Source organism: Euprymna scolopes, chromosome 28 (assembly GCF_053919585.1).
Source record: "Euprymna scolopes isolate OS-2025 chromosome 28, ASM5391958v1, whole genome shotgun sequence".
Taxonomy (NCBI): domain Eukaryota; kingdom Metazoa; phylum Mollusca; class Cephalopoda; order Sepiida; family Sepiolidae; genus Euprymna; species Euprymna scolopes.
In genome coordinates this window covers 30,765,059-30,783,784 of record NC_136509.1, presented here as the reverse complement: position 1 = coordinate 30,783,784, position 18,726 = coordinate 30,765,059, and the positions used below count along the sequence as shown (strand labels likewise).

Here is an 18,726-nt window from a genome sequence, read left to right as displayed (position 1 = left end):
TTATTCTAATCCATTATTTATAATTAATGGTTATACTATAACAGGTCTGCTTAGGAAGCCATAGTTGCAAAATTTCCAGAGTTCGACAAAATGTACTTAAAGCAGATCAGACGTTACATGGGACTAAATTTTCAATACATTGTAAGGGCAACATTCAAGATGAGAACAGTAGTCCAAATAATTCAAATAATACATTATCGATCTTCATCTAAAAAATTCAGAAAACATAATATGAAAAGAGAGTAGTTTTATAATCATAAAGAGACAATTTTTTAAATTTTTATTTTAAATGAAAAAAAAAAACAAAAAAAAAACGTACAGCTTGCTCATCTACAGCTGATATTTGCTAAAGTTTTTAATTCATTTTCTAATTCTCCTTTATTAATTCTGTATTGCAGTAAATTAATTCTTCACTTTTAATTACAGAATTTCTAATTTCTTTTTCGCTACGTTGATATCAACAAAAAAGTTGTCATCAATCAACATAGCATCCTGCTTTCAAAGAATTATTGGAATTTGAACAAATTTGATTGCAAACACAAAAAACAAAAAAAAATGTAAATAAAATTAATAAGTTTCTGGCATTTTAATTGGATAATTTGTTTGTTTTGTTGTTGTTTAAAAATTATACCAACATAGCTAAATTTTCAATACTATTCATTGTGGACTGCTAAGGGTCTGGAAGAAAAACATACTTTGGTATTTAGTGGAAATCTAATTTATAAAAATCTGTGTGTCTGTATGTCTATCTGCCTCCATTTTTTCAAAGTCAAAGTGCATTTCCCTCGAGACGCAATGTCACAGAGATAGTTCAAATGATTGCAGTTTTTGTGAACCCTTCTTTTCTATTTTTTTAGCTGGTAAATATAACTGCTAAGGGGTCAAATTTTTAAAAAATTGGAACTTGGCAGGCGTAAGTTGATTAAACATATTATGTGTATGCATGCACATATATATATATATAGTTTTATGTTAAAGTTGCTTCATTTTTAACTATTTCTCATCGATCTGGCAATACCTCAAATGGTAACGGCTAAGGCTGGAACACTATGTTTTGGTTTCGATTCTAGCTAGTGACACCCAAATCATATACTTTCTTTTTACTTTTAAAATTCTACTACATATTGGACACAATATAATAATCAAGAGAGAATTGGCTCTATAATAATAAATATGAAATCTGCATAAATTAAATATATTTACACATATTTTACAATTGGGCAACGCTGGGCAGCCAGTTAATGAGATATATCGCAAGAAAAATAAATGCAACAACTACATAAAATGATTACATAACAAGTCTGATTGCTAAGTGCGCATAACGCTGAGATGTATAATCTCCCAGTCTTTATAGTAAGAGGAAGTTGTTATCCATAAGGTGGACACCACAACTCTGTTATAGCAAAGTAGATGAATGGATGATGATGCGTCTTTCTAACCAGTTAATAGTAATTCAGCAATCTAGACAAGGATGAAAGTGTTAGATAGTTTGTACAGTAAATGTGGTATATTGGTAATTGCTTAAGTGAAAATGATTTTCCTTTTTTATTTTTACTGTTTACCGGGACAGGTAATTATTCTAAATATGTCAGGTGGATAATGAAATAATTACCTCCCGGGTTTTTATCCTTGTCCCTCTTCCCATCCCTTCCAAAATCAACAGAGATTAGACCATTTCTATAATGACCTGGTTCCTGTAATGCTGGTTCTGTATAGCTCTTTCTGAGATGTTTTTAGGAGTTTTACATGGCTAATGAAGCTTCTCCCTGACTGGTGCTGACCAGGCTCAACATTGCTTAACTTTAGAGTTCTAATAAGAACCAGTGTGCCAACATGGTTGTGCCATAAAGGTAATACAACAAGCAAAGAATAAAAGAATAGGAATAGTTTATTATAAACAAAAATGGAATGTCATAACACAAGGAGAGAGAGAGAGAAAGAGTTATGGTGAACAAAAAAAAAAAAAAAACTGATTTTGGATATTGTCTTATTTTTTATTTATTTAACTGGTTTTGCAAACTCACTTTTTTTATTCTGAATTTTTTAGATGAGGAATCATAAAATGCATAAGTTGGATTGTTTCGACAATTGTTCTCATCTTGGTTGGTATTCTCATCACGTTTCGGTTGATATAAACTACGACCATCTTGACGTGTATTTTAACAATGGCTCTAATTTCTACTGACCACCTTATACTTATACATATATATATATATATATATATATATATATATATATATATATGTATATACACATGCACATAAAGTTATGAACAGTACATAGGGCCCAAGCAAAGCCGGGCTGAACTGCTAGTCTTAAACAAAAATGGAATATCACAACACAAGGAGAGAGTGAAAGAGTTTTGGTGAGCAAAAAACAAAAAACAAAAAAAAAACTGTATTTTAACAATGGCTCTTATTGGTGAATTGTGGAAAGAATGTTTTTTTAACAAACTATAGTCGTAGGAATTCAAAATGTGTATTTATGAAATGGAAAATTATTTAGAGTTGTTTCCATCTTCCTATTGATTTAAAACATTATATCGAACCAAAAAGGGCCTGAATAAAAATAGAAACGACTTGATAAACACATCACATATTTTGATGTTTAACAACCATTTTTTTTTTTTACATAGGCATCGCCACTTATCAAGGCTAAGAGGCCACTCAAGGATAAGGGTTAAAGAATGAACAGTAGACATTGGACAATATAGTAATCATTAGTAATCAAAATTTGGTAAATTTGATAACTTATATAGAACGGCTCATCAAGAACTTATTTACGTTAGACTTGAAGACAACCATATTGTAGTCAGCCGGAAAGCAGGAAAACGGAAGACAATTCCACAGGCGTGCAGTTCTAAGAAAGAAGCTTTGTTCATGGAATCTACGTTTAGGTTTAGGCACAGATAAAGAGTGGGGGGAATTATTGATAGTGTGTACAGCTAGACAAGTGTTTCTTGTGAAGGTTTGGCGAGGGGGGACCATAGATTGAAGCTCAGTTGAACACCTTCCATGAAAATAACGATACATCAGAGACAAACTCGCAACATCTCTTCTGTGAGATAGAGGTTGCAAGGAAGAGAAAAGGACATCTCCTACTAGGCTACAAAATCTATTTTGAACTCTATCAAGGCAGGACAAGTCCTTTCTAGCAGCTCCTGCCCAGATGTGGCAACAATATTCCATCCTTTCTTTCCATCATTCACCAACAACACCCCTTGAGAAGATACACCTGAAGAAGGTTGGAAGTTACATCGGGCGAAACGTGAGAATAACAACCAAGACAAAAACAAATAATAATATATATTATTATATTAATTCTATGAACAAAGCTTTTTTTTTTCCCTACAACTGCCCGCTTGTGGAACTCAATTCCACTGGCCTGCTTCCCAGCTAACTACAATGTGGTCATCTTCAAGTCTAATGTAAACAAGTTCTTGCTGAGTCATTAGAATGCAAAATGTGTGAGATATGAAATGGAAAGCATAAAAAGATTGGAATAGTTTATTATATAGACAAAAATGGAAATAGTGCTGACCAGGCTCAGTATTTGCATAACTTCAGTGATCTAACGTGCTTCTGAACCGAAAGGAAGGGCCTCAGAGGGGAGATTTCCATGTCAGTAGGAGGAGTAGGGAAGCATTCTCTAACCGTTTTCATATGAGCAGAGCCAATCTTCTCAAAGTAAACGACAAAGAATCGCCTGTGTTGCTGTACATGAAAACCTTGAACTAAAAAGTGAAATGCATTATGGCTGACTCGAACCGGCGGCCTAAGATTACAACTGATTTGTCATTTGTAGCTCAATATAAAGGCAGATGATTCGGTGGTTCAGCAACAGAAAATGGAGAACGTTTTTAGGATTGGGAGCATTTAGTTGAGAGAGCTATGATTAGGGCCAGTATTTTTTTGTTCCAAATCAGAAAAAATTTAAAAAAAATAAAAACTAAGTAGGTTGAACCGGCTTCCTCCAAAAGAGGAAGTTCCATAGTTTAAATTGTCAACCTAAGGATTACAAATAATCCATTATTTCTAGCTCCTTATAAAGGTGAATGATTTAATTGTTCGATAACAAAAAATTGAGAACATCTCTAGTGTACAGACATTTGACTGAAAGAGATTCATTGATAGCAGGTGTTTGGTGCTTGGACAACAAAAAAAAATGACTTGGGTACCTTTGTATTTGTCTATACAAAGTTATTTGTTTTGCTTTTTGTTTAATTTTTGTCATTGTATTTTCGCTTTGTCATAAGGGGTTACTATTTGGGATCTCTAACAGGAGATTGTAAGGAGTTAAGTAGTGAAATGGCTATTCACATTACATTTAAACTTCTGCATGTCAGTACCTTAAGGGAAGCAAAAAGCAGGGAGGGAATTCCAAAGTCTGACAGCCCGAAGGAAGAAACTACTAGGGTAGAAGGCTTTTCGGCATCTAAAAACCACTACAGTGAAGAGGTGGGATTTTGCTGCTTGCTGAATTTGTTCAGAGTACGTACGACGAGGAGGTACAAATGCTCTGAGTTTAGCTGAGTGCACTTCATTACAGTACTTGTAAAACAGGCACAGAGATGCAACCTTGCGGTGATCGGACAGAGATTGGAGCTTGGCTAATGTTTGAGTGAAACAAAAATATTTTTGAAAAAAATGTGTTTTTTTCTTTAAAAAAAAAATTTTTTCCAATGAAATTTATATCCCTCTTTTATGGAAACAAAAATATTTTTGAAAAAAATGTGTTTATTTCTTTAAAAAAAAAATTTTTTCCAATGAAATTTATGTCCCTCTTTTATGGAAACAAAAATATTTTTGAAAAAAATGTGTTTATTTCTTTAAAAAAAAATTTTTTCCAATGAAATTTATGTCCCTCTTTTATGGAAACAAAAATAGTTTTGAAAAAAATGTGTTTTTTTCTTTAAAAAAATTTTTTTTACAATGAAATTTATGTCTCTCTTGTATGGAAACAAAAATATTTTTGAAAAAAATGTGTTTATTTCTTTAAAAAAAAAATTTTTTACAATGAAATTTATGTCCCTCTTTTATGGAAACAAAAATATTTTTGAAAAAAATGTGTTTATTTCTTTAAAAAAAAATTTTTTCCAATGAAATTTATGTCCCTCTTTTATGGAAACAAAAATAGTTTTGAAAAAAATGTGTTTTTTTCTTTAAAAAAATTTTTTTTACAATGAAATTTATGTCTCTCTTGTATGGAAACAAAAATATTTTTGAAAAAAATGTGTTTATTTCTTTAAAAAAAATTTTTTTCCAATTAAATTTATGTCCCTCTTTTATGGAAACAAAAATATTTTTGAAAAAAATGTGTTTTTTTCTTTAAAAAAAATTTTTTTTAATGAAATTTATGTCTCTCTTTTATTTCTACGAAAACAGCCATTTGAAAATAATTCTGATCCAAACAAAATATTTTCTGGAAAATTAAGAAAGTTTCAAATAAACATACAAGGTATTTTTTAACTTTTAATTGACAACTTCATTTTCTTTAATTGCAGATTTAGCAACTATCAGTTATCATGTTGACAAGAAGGTTCTTGCAGTTTTAACTTTTAAATTCAGATGAACATATCTTGGCTCAAACAAAAATTTATTGATCGAAATATGCACCATCAGAGTCATCACACTTTTGTCAACGCAAAACAAGTGTATTTATGCCAGTAATGCAAAAATTTTGTGTTCTAGTGGCGATTTTCATGGAGAAAGTTGTCGAGATGCTTGAAAAAGTGGTGATCGGTAGGTGAAAGGTCTGAAGAGTATGGTGGATGAGGCAGAGTTTCGTAGCCCAATTTGTTCAACTTCTGTAGGGTCAGTTTAACATTGTGCGGTGGGGCATTGACGTAGAGGAGAATTGGGCCTTTTCTGTTGATTAATGCTGGGTGTTGTTGTTGAAGTTTCTGATGCATTTCATTCATTTGTTGGCATTATTTCTTTGCTGTAATGGTTTTGCCTGTATTCAAAAAAATAATGGATAAGACCGGGTGCAAACCACTAAACAGTCAAAATGACCTTCTTTTGGTGCAACTCTGGCTTCGGGAAGTGTCATGGAGCTCCATTGGCATCTAACCACCGAGTTGAGCATCGCCTATTGCTGTAAAGAACTCACTTTCATCACAAGTCACAATCCGGTCAAGAAACGGGTCGTTCTTGTTACATAAAAGAAGGGAAGATGATACTTCTTAACAGTGTTTCTTTTGGTTGTCATTTAATTCGTGAGGCACCCATTTATCAAGTTTTTTTTTGTCTTTCCAATCTATCTCAAGTAGTTGGAAATCGAAGCAAGTTTTCGAACAGTTGTCCATGGATTGGCTTCAACTAAGGCTCTTAATTTATCGTTGTCAATATCCAATGGCCAACCACTGCACTCATCATCTTCAAGACTCTTGTCGCTGCCACAAAATTTCTTAAATCACCATTGCATTCAATAGTGATGCCTGAGCCAAACACTTTGTTGATATCATTAGTTGTTTCAACAGCTTTTCAGACTAGCTTGAAATAGTGCGAATTTGCTTTTTTTTTAATCTTATATTCGACATTCTGAAAAGAAGGCATAATTGTTTTAAAACGATTGCAATTTAAACAATCAGATAGAACGAAAACGCTCTTTAAAATGATATATGAAGTAAAAGTATTATAACAAAAACTTCTTTGAAAATACATCATATGAAATCAAAATTAAAAATTCTTCAAAAGTTTTCTTCTCAACCTAATATTTTGAGTTCAGCTTGGTTTGGCAAATCCAAAACAGAACATTACTATCATGCAATGCCGGGTAGATAAAGCTAAACCATTAGTATAGGTAAACAGTTTACCTTAATGTCACTAAGTAACTCTGTATGGATGAATATCGAGTTACAAGGTGCCTTCAATAAGTCCCAGACTTTTGCGCAAGCATTTAAAATTGTCGTAGACTCTTGTAAATTCGGTATGTTATTGCTATACATCTTATGAGATGACTCGTCAATTTTTATGATTTCAGGTTCAAATGAACAGCTACAACAGGAATTGGAATACCCCCTACTAAAACCTAATTGTCACAGCTGGTAAATTTCAAAAATGCAATCTGAACGTGAGGACACTTTGGAAGAAAAATATGCAATAAAATTCTGTTTTAAACATGGAAAAAATACCACAGAAATGTATCGAATGCTCCAAACTGTTTTTGAACCATCTTGCATGAATCTAGCATCAGTTCTTGAGTGACATAAGAGATTCAAGGAAGGTAGGAAGTTTGTGAAGGAATGATGAGAGGTGTGAGAGAAGTAAGGAAGTCAGAACACAAAAGATGATTGGCCAAATAAAGAATTTCATGGATAAGGACCGTTGTGTGTCTATAGTTTGATGTCAGTGTGGGAACTGTACACACAATTATTCGCAAGGAACTGAAGATGCGGAAGATTTGCGCAAAGTTTGTTCTAAGGATGCTTAGAGAAGATCAGAAAGAAAGACGTCATAACCAAGATGGGCATTAAGACCTCATCCTCATCCTCATCCTCTCTGTAATTCCATACCTTGCTCCCTGTGACTTTTGGTTATTCTCTAAGCTCAAGGAAAATCTTAGAGGTTGTCTTTATGAGACAATTGAGATGAAAGAGGCTGTGGCGAGGGTCATTGACATGCTCACCATGGGGCCTTCCAGAAGTTGTTGAAACGGTACAACAGGTGCATTGCAGCCAGAGGAGATTACTTCAAAGGGGACTAGAGTTTTATGTATGTACTATCAATAAAAGTACCCATATGTAAGAAAATCTATAAACTTATTGGAGGCACCTCGTATGCCCCCCCTCTTTTTTAAGGAAAACAAATTGCAACTAAATACATTATCGGGCAGCACAGGATTCATTAATAAAATCAAAGATTTTACCTTAATGTCAGCGATGCTTAAAGTGAGTTTCTGTCTCCGTGGACTGTAATGAGATCTGCTGTAATTATTTTCAGGTTTACTGTTGCTCGGAGGTTGTGGAGCGAGAATTTCAGTATCTTCATGAGGATTTGTTGCCTCCTGAAAAATAGAAGAAATAAAATATGTGCTATTTGGATTCTTCGGATAACTGTTCCCATCTTGCAGGGCTCTACGAACAAATTTATCTTTAGTTGACCTTTGACATCCAAGCATGATGGACAAAAATGGACAACCGAGAGAGGGTCTTGTTTTTTTTTATATATTTTCATATATCCATTTATTTTCTAGATCAATCATAGATACAAAGCAGTAAATATGATATTTTAATTTGTCCAGATTTCATATATATTAACTAAAGTCGTGATTAATAAGGTCTTGATTTCAAAAGTAAAAAATAAGTATTTAGGTGCCATCAGCTGGAATCGAAACTGAAACTAAAGCATTTAAAGCTGGTGATGTTACCACTGTACCAACGTGACACACATATAACTGATTAAAAATTAAAAATAAACTATGATTACTGTACAAAATGTATAACGATTTTTTCAATTCTGACCCATTTTTGACCCCTTAAAACTATTTTAACCAGTTAAAACCCCACAAAAGAATGGCCCGTAAAAAATCCAATCATTTGAAACCCCTAGCGCTGCTCTGACACTTTTAGTTTCGGAGGAGATAGCGTTTGAAAATATGAAAACAGACAGACAGACATATAGCTTTTTATATATTATATATAAATATATATATCCCAAAAGTTAATGAATACAAAACTGCTAAGACAACCCACCCTCACCTGCACTTTATTTTCATGAAATTCTTTTTCTTTTTCCTTTTTATACAAATTTATACGTTTTTTTCTTCTTTTTCTTTTTAATGTCTTCATTATTATCTGCCACAAACGTCTTTTATGTTAAAAAGCTTGAAGACAAGACAAGTTTTTTTTTAATGTCTAGCCGCTTCCTACCTACCAATTATTAAAGGAAGAAAATTTCAATTCCTCATTCTTATATGTATATATATATATATATATATATATATATATATATATATATATATATATATATATATATATATGTATCTGCTATTTCCCCAAAACCTCTACCCTTGATGGAGAGGAGACTGAAACTTGCTGGTGTGGTTTCAAATGATCTGAAATAACAGCAAGGGGAGACTTGATTCCAAATATTTCTCATATGTTATATCTCCCCTCTTTTGGAAATAGGGTACGATTATGAATATCTCCGGTATCAAATAATCCTTATAACAATGTGAAATTTTCTTTTAGCATGAAAATCAAAGAGGGGAAATATGAGAAATATTTAGAATCAAGTGTCCCCTTGCCGTTATTTCAGATCATTTGAAATCATAGCAGAAAGTTTTAGTCTTCCTCCATCAAGGTCAGAGGTTTTGTGAAAATATCAGATATTTTATAATTCATGTGCAAAACTAGGAAAACAAATGACTATAATTGAAAAATTTTATGGATGTAAAAAAGTGCCAAAAATAGGCTCCTGATGATAGATGATTACCTTAATGTGCAACCTTAAGGGCAAATGTTGCATGGCCGATTACACAATTCAGATTACCTTCCAACGAGCTTTCATTTAATAAATTCTGATCAATAATCGGTGAGATTTGAAACTCATAAAATTATCAAAAAAGGTTGCATATCTATATCTATCAATATATATATGGATATATGGATATATGTATATATGGATACTGGTAGCTAAATTGAATATTGAAATGCTCATATCTTAGGTTCTATGGGATGAAACTACATGAAATTTTGCAGATGTTTTAAAGATACTATTCTATGGTTTAAATTTTATGACAATTAGTAAAAAAAAAAAAAAAAAAAAATACCTATATTTTCAAATCAATAAAATATGCCCAAATTTACCTACATCTGTACATATAGTGTCCTGACAGGCCAGCTTTAGTTTTGCCACTTTGGGATGAATTTTGCTTAAGGTTTTTTTTTTTTGCTGGGTTGTCTCCTCTGTGGCCTTAATATTTTTAAAATAAATATTAACAAATATTTTTATACCTACAGATATTCATGTTTCATGCTTACACAATCATCAGTGTCACCATTGAGTTCGTAGGCTGGTATTTTACCTCCATGTTGCCAGAAATTAACACAGAAATTGAAGGGAATTAAATACCTATAAATTCCAAGTCAGTGGGCATGAACAATAAATAGTAAGAGCGTATTCAACAACAGAAAGTTGGTATGTTGCATTTGTGCTTAGGTTGACCGATTTTTCGTAATTCCCTAAAGAGGGCTCAACTTTATTTTCTTTAAGGGCGTTTTTATAACAATAATTTTAAAATAAATATTAACAATCATATATATATATATATATGTGTGTGTGTGTATTGAGTAAAACGATTCATAATTGTGAATTAAAAATCAGTTTCAAAAGGAAAAACAAACAAAATAAATTTGATTGTACGATCGTTTCGGAAACAATGTTCATTTTATTGAAATTGACAGTAAGTATTGACAATAATTTGACAAAGGTTTTGTCCTTTAAACATAGTCGCCTAATCAGCAAAAATGGGGGGGGGGAAGAAGTTAAAGACACCAAAATAAAACTATTTGTTTTGATTTGAAGACAAGACATAACAGCATGCCAAAAGATAGATTGAATGAATTTAAAACAAATTTTATAATGGAACTAAATAAGGAATATCCGTCTTACTCACGACAAAAATGCTAGTTGTCTTTCCTTTTTTTTTTTTTATTTCATTTTTTAAAGGAATTTAACATTACGTTTAATACTGAGCAATGCCATGTACATCTGCTAGTATATCTATAAAAGTGTATACCCATCGTTAAAAATGCTGAAAAATAAATTACATTAACCAATCTTCGTACTCATATTCATCAAATATTTTTTTTCTTTTTTTTTCAACTTTTTCATTGTGAGATGTTTTCTTTGGTTTCTTTTTTTTTTCTTCTTCTTTTAATTTCACCGATTCAGATGTTATTTTATATGAATATTAATACAAACATTAGCAAAGCGTAATGATTTTCTTGTCATTTTTGATGGAGAGTGTACAAATTGTACATCTTTCGCCTTCATTTTGATAGCTTAATAAAAGTGTTAGCAAAACTGGGAGAAAATTATCTCCCTTGAATTTATATCTTGGGCTATTTGCATTAGATTATTTCTGGCCAACATTAGAGAAGACACTCTCCTATATTTGTAAGTTAAAAACACTTCATTCACACAAAAGCGCAATTTAGGGGGACATTTTTCTTTCTAGTACATATTGTTCAGATTCTCCTAGGAGAAAATCCTAGTATGTTTTCCCTTTAGGTCATGTCTTCTGGTAACAGTTGCACTGACTCTCAGGAACATACAATACAAAGTAATGTACTATTTATTTACTGATTGCTAATGCATAGTTCTCTATTTTCTTTCTACACAAAAGTGGAATTTAAGATAACATCTTGCATTCTTTCTGGCATGCTTTTAGCAGCACATGGACATGTTGTTCAGCTCTTTCTTTGAGTATACTTTCCAAAATCTTAGCAGGTTTTATCTCTAGGTCATGTTTTCTAATGGCAGTCGTAGCGACTTTCAGAAACATGCAATATAAAGTAGTTGGCTTTTAGCCCTCACATTCCATGAGTGATATTTCTGACAAAGGGAGAAGAATACCTGTTTTCTGGGTTGGAATCTATTGATATATTTATCCTTAGCTAGTTTTTGACACTGACATAGCATTTATTTTTTAGCTCCTAAGATCAAGTGTCTTTAGGCCTTGTTTGGAACGATTTCTATGAAAACAAAAAATAATACTACAGAGTGGGACGATAAAGTTGTCACCCTAAAGAAAATAACACTGTAATTTTATCTTAAAACTTTATTGGAAAAATCAATTCAGGTAACTTGATTATGTAGTAGAGCTGACATCTATTCAATGTAGTTGCCTTCAGCCTCGATACGGGTCCGGAACTGAGAGCATGCTTTTTCCACAAGCGCCAGTGGGAGCTCGGCGAATAATCAGTGGATGGTGGGGATCAGGCTGGCTTTGGTGTTGTAGGAGGTCATGTTGGTGATGTTCTCAACGTATGACCAAACGAAGTAGTCCAGCAGGTTCAGGTCAGAGGAGGAGGGAGGTCTAGTGAGAGAAAAGTACAAAATTGCAGAACTCCTTCTGAAGCCAAGCCTGGGTCTCTTTGGATTTGTGGGCCAGCGCAGAGTCCTGCTGCCATACCCAGGGTCTGCCAGCGGCCACCTGATTGCACCAGCAGATCATCACACTCTTCAGCACATCCAGGTATACCATGCTGTTGACTTTCAAGCTGGCTTCGGATGTGGCCCTCACTTGAAACTACACCAAAGACCATAACCATGACCAGAAACTTTGTTTTCATCACCCTGGGCACATCCCTGTTATTTGCGACAATCCAGTGATGCATTTTGAGGGTGCTGGCAATGGTCCTATTGTCATAACTTGGATTAGTAGAGAGCCTTGAGTTGTACAGCGGCACATCTCTGATCTCACTCGTTGAACATTGTGTCATTTTCAGACATGAAAGAATGCTCCTATCGCTCTTGGAATACACAACTGGTCAATAAGTACATGGTCTGCAACAAAAAAAAGAAAAACGGTTTTCATCAAATGGAAATGGAATCATGTCGTCTTTTCTAGAGCAACAATTTTATTATTCCACCCTGTATTTACTCATTCACTGTTAATGCATAGGTCTCTATTTTTACCCTGGCAACATGTGCTTTTTTCGTTGAAGATGGGGCTTGTTCTTCAGTATTCATGCCTGTTTGTCTCCTCTCGTATATCATTTTCTGTACAATGTTACATGTTTTGTGTTCTCACTTAAGGCTTGTCGTTTATCAGTGAATATATGCAGATATAAACATAAGTGTTGCTTTTTTTCAATTTTAAGATTTTTTTCTAGTTTAAAAAAAATAATAGGTTCTTGGAATAGATTTTTTCCCCAAGAACTTCTCATCTGTGGGAAACATCACCAGGGAATTGCTTCCCTACAGATTATAACAAGGTTGTCTTGAAATTCAACGTCAACAAATAATTACCACAAACCGACCTCATAATTAAACGTTGTTCATACTATTCATAGTTTTAAATCCTCCCATGATATTATTCATCATTGAGTTAATAATCGATTCATCTCATAAACTTTTATCCTTAAGTGCATTTAAATCTTGATACTTGGTGACTCATTAGTAAAAACAATATAATTATTAAAAAAAACGGGCTCCAACTCTAATTAGGCCCCGTTTCTTAGTGTTTTGTCCGAATGAAATGAAACTTTGGTCATAACTAGTTTATTATATTCAAAACATCACATCAAAACACTAGGGTCTTGGGCCTTTTTTTCTCCGTTGACTGTAAAATGCTCAGAAAAACAATTGAATGTCCTCTGTTTTTTTTTGGGTCACCCTGTATATAGTGAGAGAAAAAGATGGCAGAATATCAGTACAACCACTTTCTGGAAGACTACCATTTCCTTGATGTTTTCTCCGATGACTTTTGAGGCCTGCTCGTAACTTGCACTAATCCACAAGAGATACGCAAGCATAGATGATTTTATTCCCAGCTCCCTCGTTGCAATCGAGATGTTTGATGCGTCTCTAGAGCTTACAAACTCAATCGCAGATCTTACCGCACAAGCTGCAAGAGAACTAAGAAAAACACGAGCACATATTTCTATGACAGGTGCTCAGTTGAGCTCCAGTCCGTTTCCTCCTTGTAAGGACATTCACACAACAGGCGCCGCGCATCTTCCTATCACAACTGAAAACAACTTTTGTTTCTTCCTCTATATGCTTAACATTGGCTGAAACTTTAATGAACAGAGTTTCTTTCTAGGAATTCCCCATCTGTAGAATACATTAACGTGGGACTGCTTTCCTGTAGTCTACAACATGGTTGCCTTTAACTACAATGTCAACAAATACCTGTCATAAACTGTCCTTATAAGTAATGAAATTTTGTTCATCCTATTCATCATTTTTAATCCTCTCATAATATTCTTCATCATTCAACTGACAATCCCTCCATCTCACTAAACCTTTTCCTCAAATGCTTTTTGGCCTTGATAAGCAGTGCATTATTCGTAAAAAATAAATTATTTTTGTCCTCACATATCTAAAAGTGGCTCTGTCTGCCTGTCCTGTTTTCGTCTTCAGTCCTAAATAGAATAGTATTTTCAGAACTAAACACAAAAATTAAATGAGCTTATTCAAGATGTGTCCAAGCATCCCTATAAGATGTCGATCAGTCTTATATGATTTTATTATCTATCTTTTGGCCTTAATAAGTAAACAAAACAAAAAATAAGAAATACAGTTTTCTACATTTCTCTTAATATAAAAAGCAATTCTTTTTCAGATTCATCCTCACATCCTTTAAAGAGACTTTGTCCATCTGTTACATTTTGGTCTTCAATTCTAAATAGTATTTTCATCATAACAAACTTATAGATTAAATAGACATGTCTTATTGAAGATGTGCCCAAACAACCCTATAGAATGTCAAAATTTTTTAATAGCATTTATGTTGGTTTGTCAGGCATAAGTTTGAAATAGTGTTTGTGTCGATCTATAAGCTTTATATTTTAAATAGCATTTATGTAGGTATATAAGGCTTAAGTTTAAAATATCATTTGTAGCAGTCTGTCAACTTTATGTTTTAAATATCATTTATGTCAGTCTGTCATGCTTAAGTTTGAAATAGCATTTATGTAAGCTTTATGCTTGAAGTAGCAACATGTCAGTTTATGAGGCTAAAGTTTGAAATAGCATTTATGTCGGTCTGTCAGGCATAAGTTTAGAATAGTGTTTGTGCCGGTCTGTCAGTCTTATGTTTTAACTAGCAATATATTGGTCTGTCATGTTTAAGTTTGAAATATCATTTGTATTGATCTGTTAGAATTTTGTTTTAAATAGCAGTTATGTCAGTCGGTAAGGCTTAAGTTTGAAATAGCATTTCAATAATTAAAAGTGTAGATTGAATGGATGTATCTTAAAATCTATTTCTTGTTTTTCTTTCTTTTTCTTTTTTTTAAATTGCATACGTCATAGCGATATGAAATATGCAATAAAAATATTTTTTTAAGATTGTAAATAGGAGTATGATGTCAATCTTTTGAAAATGCGAGGGAAATACACAGAGGAACATACGAAGATAAATGAGAAAATAATTCCTCAAATGTGAAACTCATAAAAACAACGATGCATAAAAGATAGTATACCAAGATGGAAGTAAAATAAATATCATTAAAAGTACAAAATTATATGAAATACAAAATCGATTCAACATTATTGGTTGTCTGATTGCATTACTTTCCATCCCCTATCATTTGGACATGACAATACAGAGTCTACATGAAGTGATTACCTATTTTTATGAAATTATGTCAGACATAGCTATTTCTGCCTCAGGGTCTTTTTACCTTCATAAATAATTTAATTGAGTGAAATAGGATTTCTTTGCCTGCAAGAAAGTGACGTGACAAAGAAGAGAGCTGATATATCCTGTGAAAGGGATATATTTGCCTGAAGTACCTAAGTGGTCTTGGCTCAGTATTCAAGTAATATCTAGGGCTAGGACAACAGCATATTCTTTTCATTGTTTTAACTCTCGAGTGTGTATCCCTTGATATCTTATATGCTTTTATATAGAGTGATGTTTTTTTTGTTTTTTCACATGGAGGTCACCAATTATCATGACCCAGAAGCCACTCGAGGATAAGGGTTATTGCATGTACAGTAATCAATGGGATAGTATCGTAGTTATCGTTAGTATTAGAGATTTGATTAAATGTCTTACTTAAGGTGGCGGTTCATCAGGAATTTATTTATGTTGGACTTGAAGACATCCAAGTTGTAGTCAGGTGGAAAACAAGTAAACGGAAGAGAGTTCCACAAGTGTGCACTTCTAAGAAAGAAGCTTTTTGTTCATGGAATCTAGGTTTTGATTTAGGCACAGATAAAGAGTGGGGAAAATTAATGACAGTGGTTTCAGCTAAACGGGTGTTTATCGTGAAAGATTGGCGAGGGAGGACCAGAGATTGGAGCTCAGACAAGCACTTGTCATGGAAATAACGATAAAACAAAGACAGATTCGCAACGTCTCTTCTCTGGGAAAGAGGTTGCAGGGAAGAGAAAATAGCATGTCCCACTAAACCACGAAGTTTATTTTGTACTCTGTCAAGGCAGGATAGGCTGTTTTTAGCAGCTCCTGCCCAGATGTGACAGCAGTACTCCATCCTTGGACGTACTTGGCTTTTATACAGATAGAGAATGTGGTTCTCGGTTGATTAACTGTGTCTAACTGTGTCGGATATATACTCGAGAGTCAAAACAGTGAAAAGAATATGCTGTTGTCATAGCCCTAGTAGTAACCTAGTAAGTCATTTTACTGAATGTGCGTTCGTGGCTGGACCTAGTAATATGCTTAACATGAGGCTTTCGGCATATCTTCTGATGTCACACTTGGGCTGCTTTGCGAGTAGGTATTCATGGCTTTATTAACGAATCATATTCTTGTGAGAAGGAACTCGGGTGCACTCATATTCATTCTATCAAGAGCAAAATCTTTCTCTTTGGCTAGTGGTTTGAATGGATTCGGACGTTTTGTTATAGAGCTTTATCACCCTCCCCTCCCAAAATACAGGTGAGAAGAAGTTTATGTAATATCTATGTAACTGTACTGTATTCTGTATATAATAGAAGAAAACATGGAGCAAAGAATATTGTTAGGGTTTTTTTTTTGTTTTTTTTTAATTGTTACTGTTAGAGAATGGATAGAGAGAGAGAGGAGGGAGAGTGTGAATTAAAGTGTAGACACGTTGACAGGAAGTTAAGATCAGCTGATTGGATTGCGTGTGAGTCATGTGATCAGGTTAGCTGAATCGAAGAGATTTGATTGCGACTTGGACGACAGCGGACGTCTTTGCTGTTGTCTCCTCCCCTTCGCTGGAGGTGGGGAACGAACGCTGACGTGGTAGAAATAAGACCTAGAAGAAGAAACTACAGGCCAAATTCACTTTCCACCTTCTGCAAGACATCTGGGAAAGTAAAATAAACTATAGAACCAATTTCTTGTCTTGGTGTGAAATAAATCTTCGTCCCCAAAAACAGGTATCGGACGAGAATTTCCAGATGGACCAACAAAATGGCAGAAGGTATGTTCAAATGACATGTCACACATATATTCACACTTAACAGCATATGAACATATGTAATAGAAAGACCACTAACGATCACACACACAAACGACATTAACTCTGATAAGATAATAGAACACTCAATCCTTTATAGACACGTTTTAATATATCATCTCCATTCCAGTTTCTACCAATATACAACAAACGCTCATTTTATGACACAACATAACATTACTTTATTCCAGCAACTATTAATGAAACGTTTGGTTAGTTTGCTTGTTTTATGGCATATCAACACTTTTTCGGATTATTTTATGCTGAATTCAGTCATTTTTGTAATGTTTCAAGTTATTTATATGCTCAAATATTTATTCATGATGTTTGGTTTGGTTGTTTTGTTTTACAGCATATCAATACTTTTCGGATTATTTTATGCTGAATTCAGTCATTTTTGTAATGTTTCAAGTTATTTATATCCTCAAATATTTATTCATGATGTTTGGTTTGGTTGTTTTGTTTTACAGCATATCAATACTTTTCGGATTATTTTATGCTGAATTCAGTCATTTTTGTAATGTTTCAAGTTATTTATATCCTCAAATATTTATTCATGATGTTTGGTTTGGTTGTTTTGTTTTACAGCATATCAATACTTTTCGGATTATTTTATGCTGAATTCAGTCATTTTTGTAATGTTTCAAGTTATTTATATCCTCAAATATTTATTCATGATGTTTGGTTTGGTTGTTTTATTTTACAGCATATCAATACTTTTCGGATTATTTTATGCTGAATTCAGTCATTTTGTAATGTTTCAAGTTATAAATATGCTCAAATATTTATTCATGATGTTTCGTTCAGTTGTTTTGTTTTACAGCATATCAACCTTTTTCAGGTTCAGTCATTTTGATAAAAGTTCTTATGCTTCAAGTTCTTTATATCTTCAAATATTGTTTTGCCGAGGAAAATTGTTATTTTCGTTTTTGACTGACTGAGTTTTGCAAAAGGGAAAGGAAAAACAATAACATCGACATTTTTGTGCATCCTAGGTCAGAAAGCTGGTACCTTCCGACAGCCTGATCAGATAGCACTAGAGGGAAAGAAAAAGATAACACGGCTGCTAACAACGCAACTTGCGAAAAAGACGGTAAACAACTGTTATTGACACAGTCATCATTACAACTAATATGAAAACCAAATATGTCAACCAATATGTTTCCAGAGAGACAACAGATTGAGCTGACTACCTACAATATACAGCATAATCACATTGATACATCAGTTCTTGTTTGATCACCAAAGTTAAGCAATGTTGAGCCTGTCCAGTACCAGATGAGTGACCAATTTTGGAATACCAGGGTGTTATATCTGCAAGAACTACAAAAACATAAGTCATTGTCTTCCCTAACCATGCTATAAATGCGACTGGAGAACACTTGTGAATTTGATATTCCCTAAATACTTCATCATTTAGGAGAAGGCAGTTCAACCCGCCTATGGTAAATGTCACTACTGAGTTCAAAAGGATTCTCTACATAACGTTACATGTGCGTGGATCAAATTAAAATGCTTTCAGTTATCTCTGCCATTACTACAGAGAAATATCGCATCTAATTGAGCTGACTACCTACAACATGTCAACACAGCTG

At 33.5% G+C, this 18,726-nt stretch overlaps 1 protein-coding gene across 3 annotated transcripts in view; it reads right to left on the bottom strand.

Moving 5' to 3' along the window:
* The window catches only part of LOC145249553 (katanin-interacting protein-like), a 648,058-nt gene that overhangs the window by 588,012 nt on the left and 41,320 nt on the right, over positions 1-18,726 (bottom strand). For all 3 annotated transcript variants that reach the window (XM_080111227.1, XM_080111229.1, XM_080111228.1), the window contains exon 7: positions 7,870-8,007. In XM_080111227.1, the coding sequence (XP_079967353.1) occupies positions 7,870-8,007 (138 nt within the window). The remainder of the gene's footprint in view (positions 1-7,869; positions 8,008-18,726) is intronic.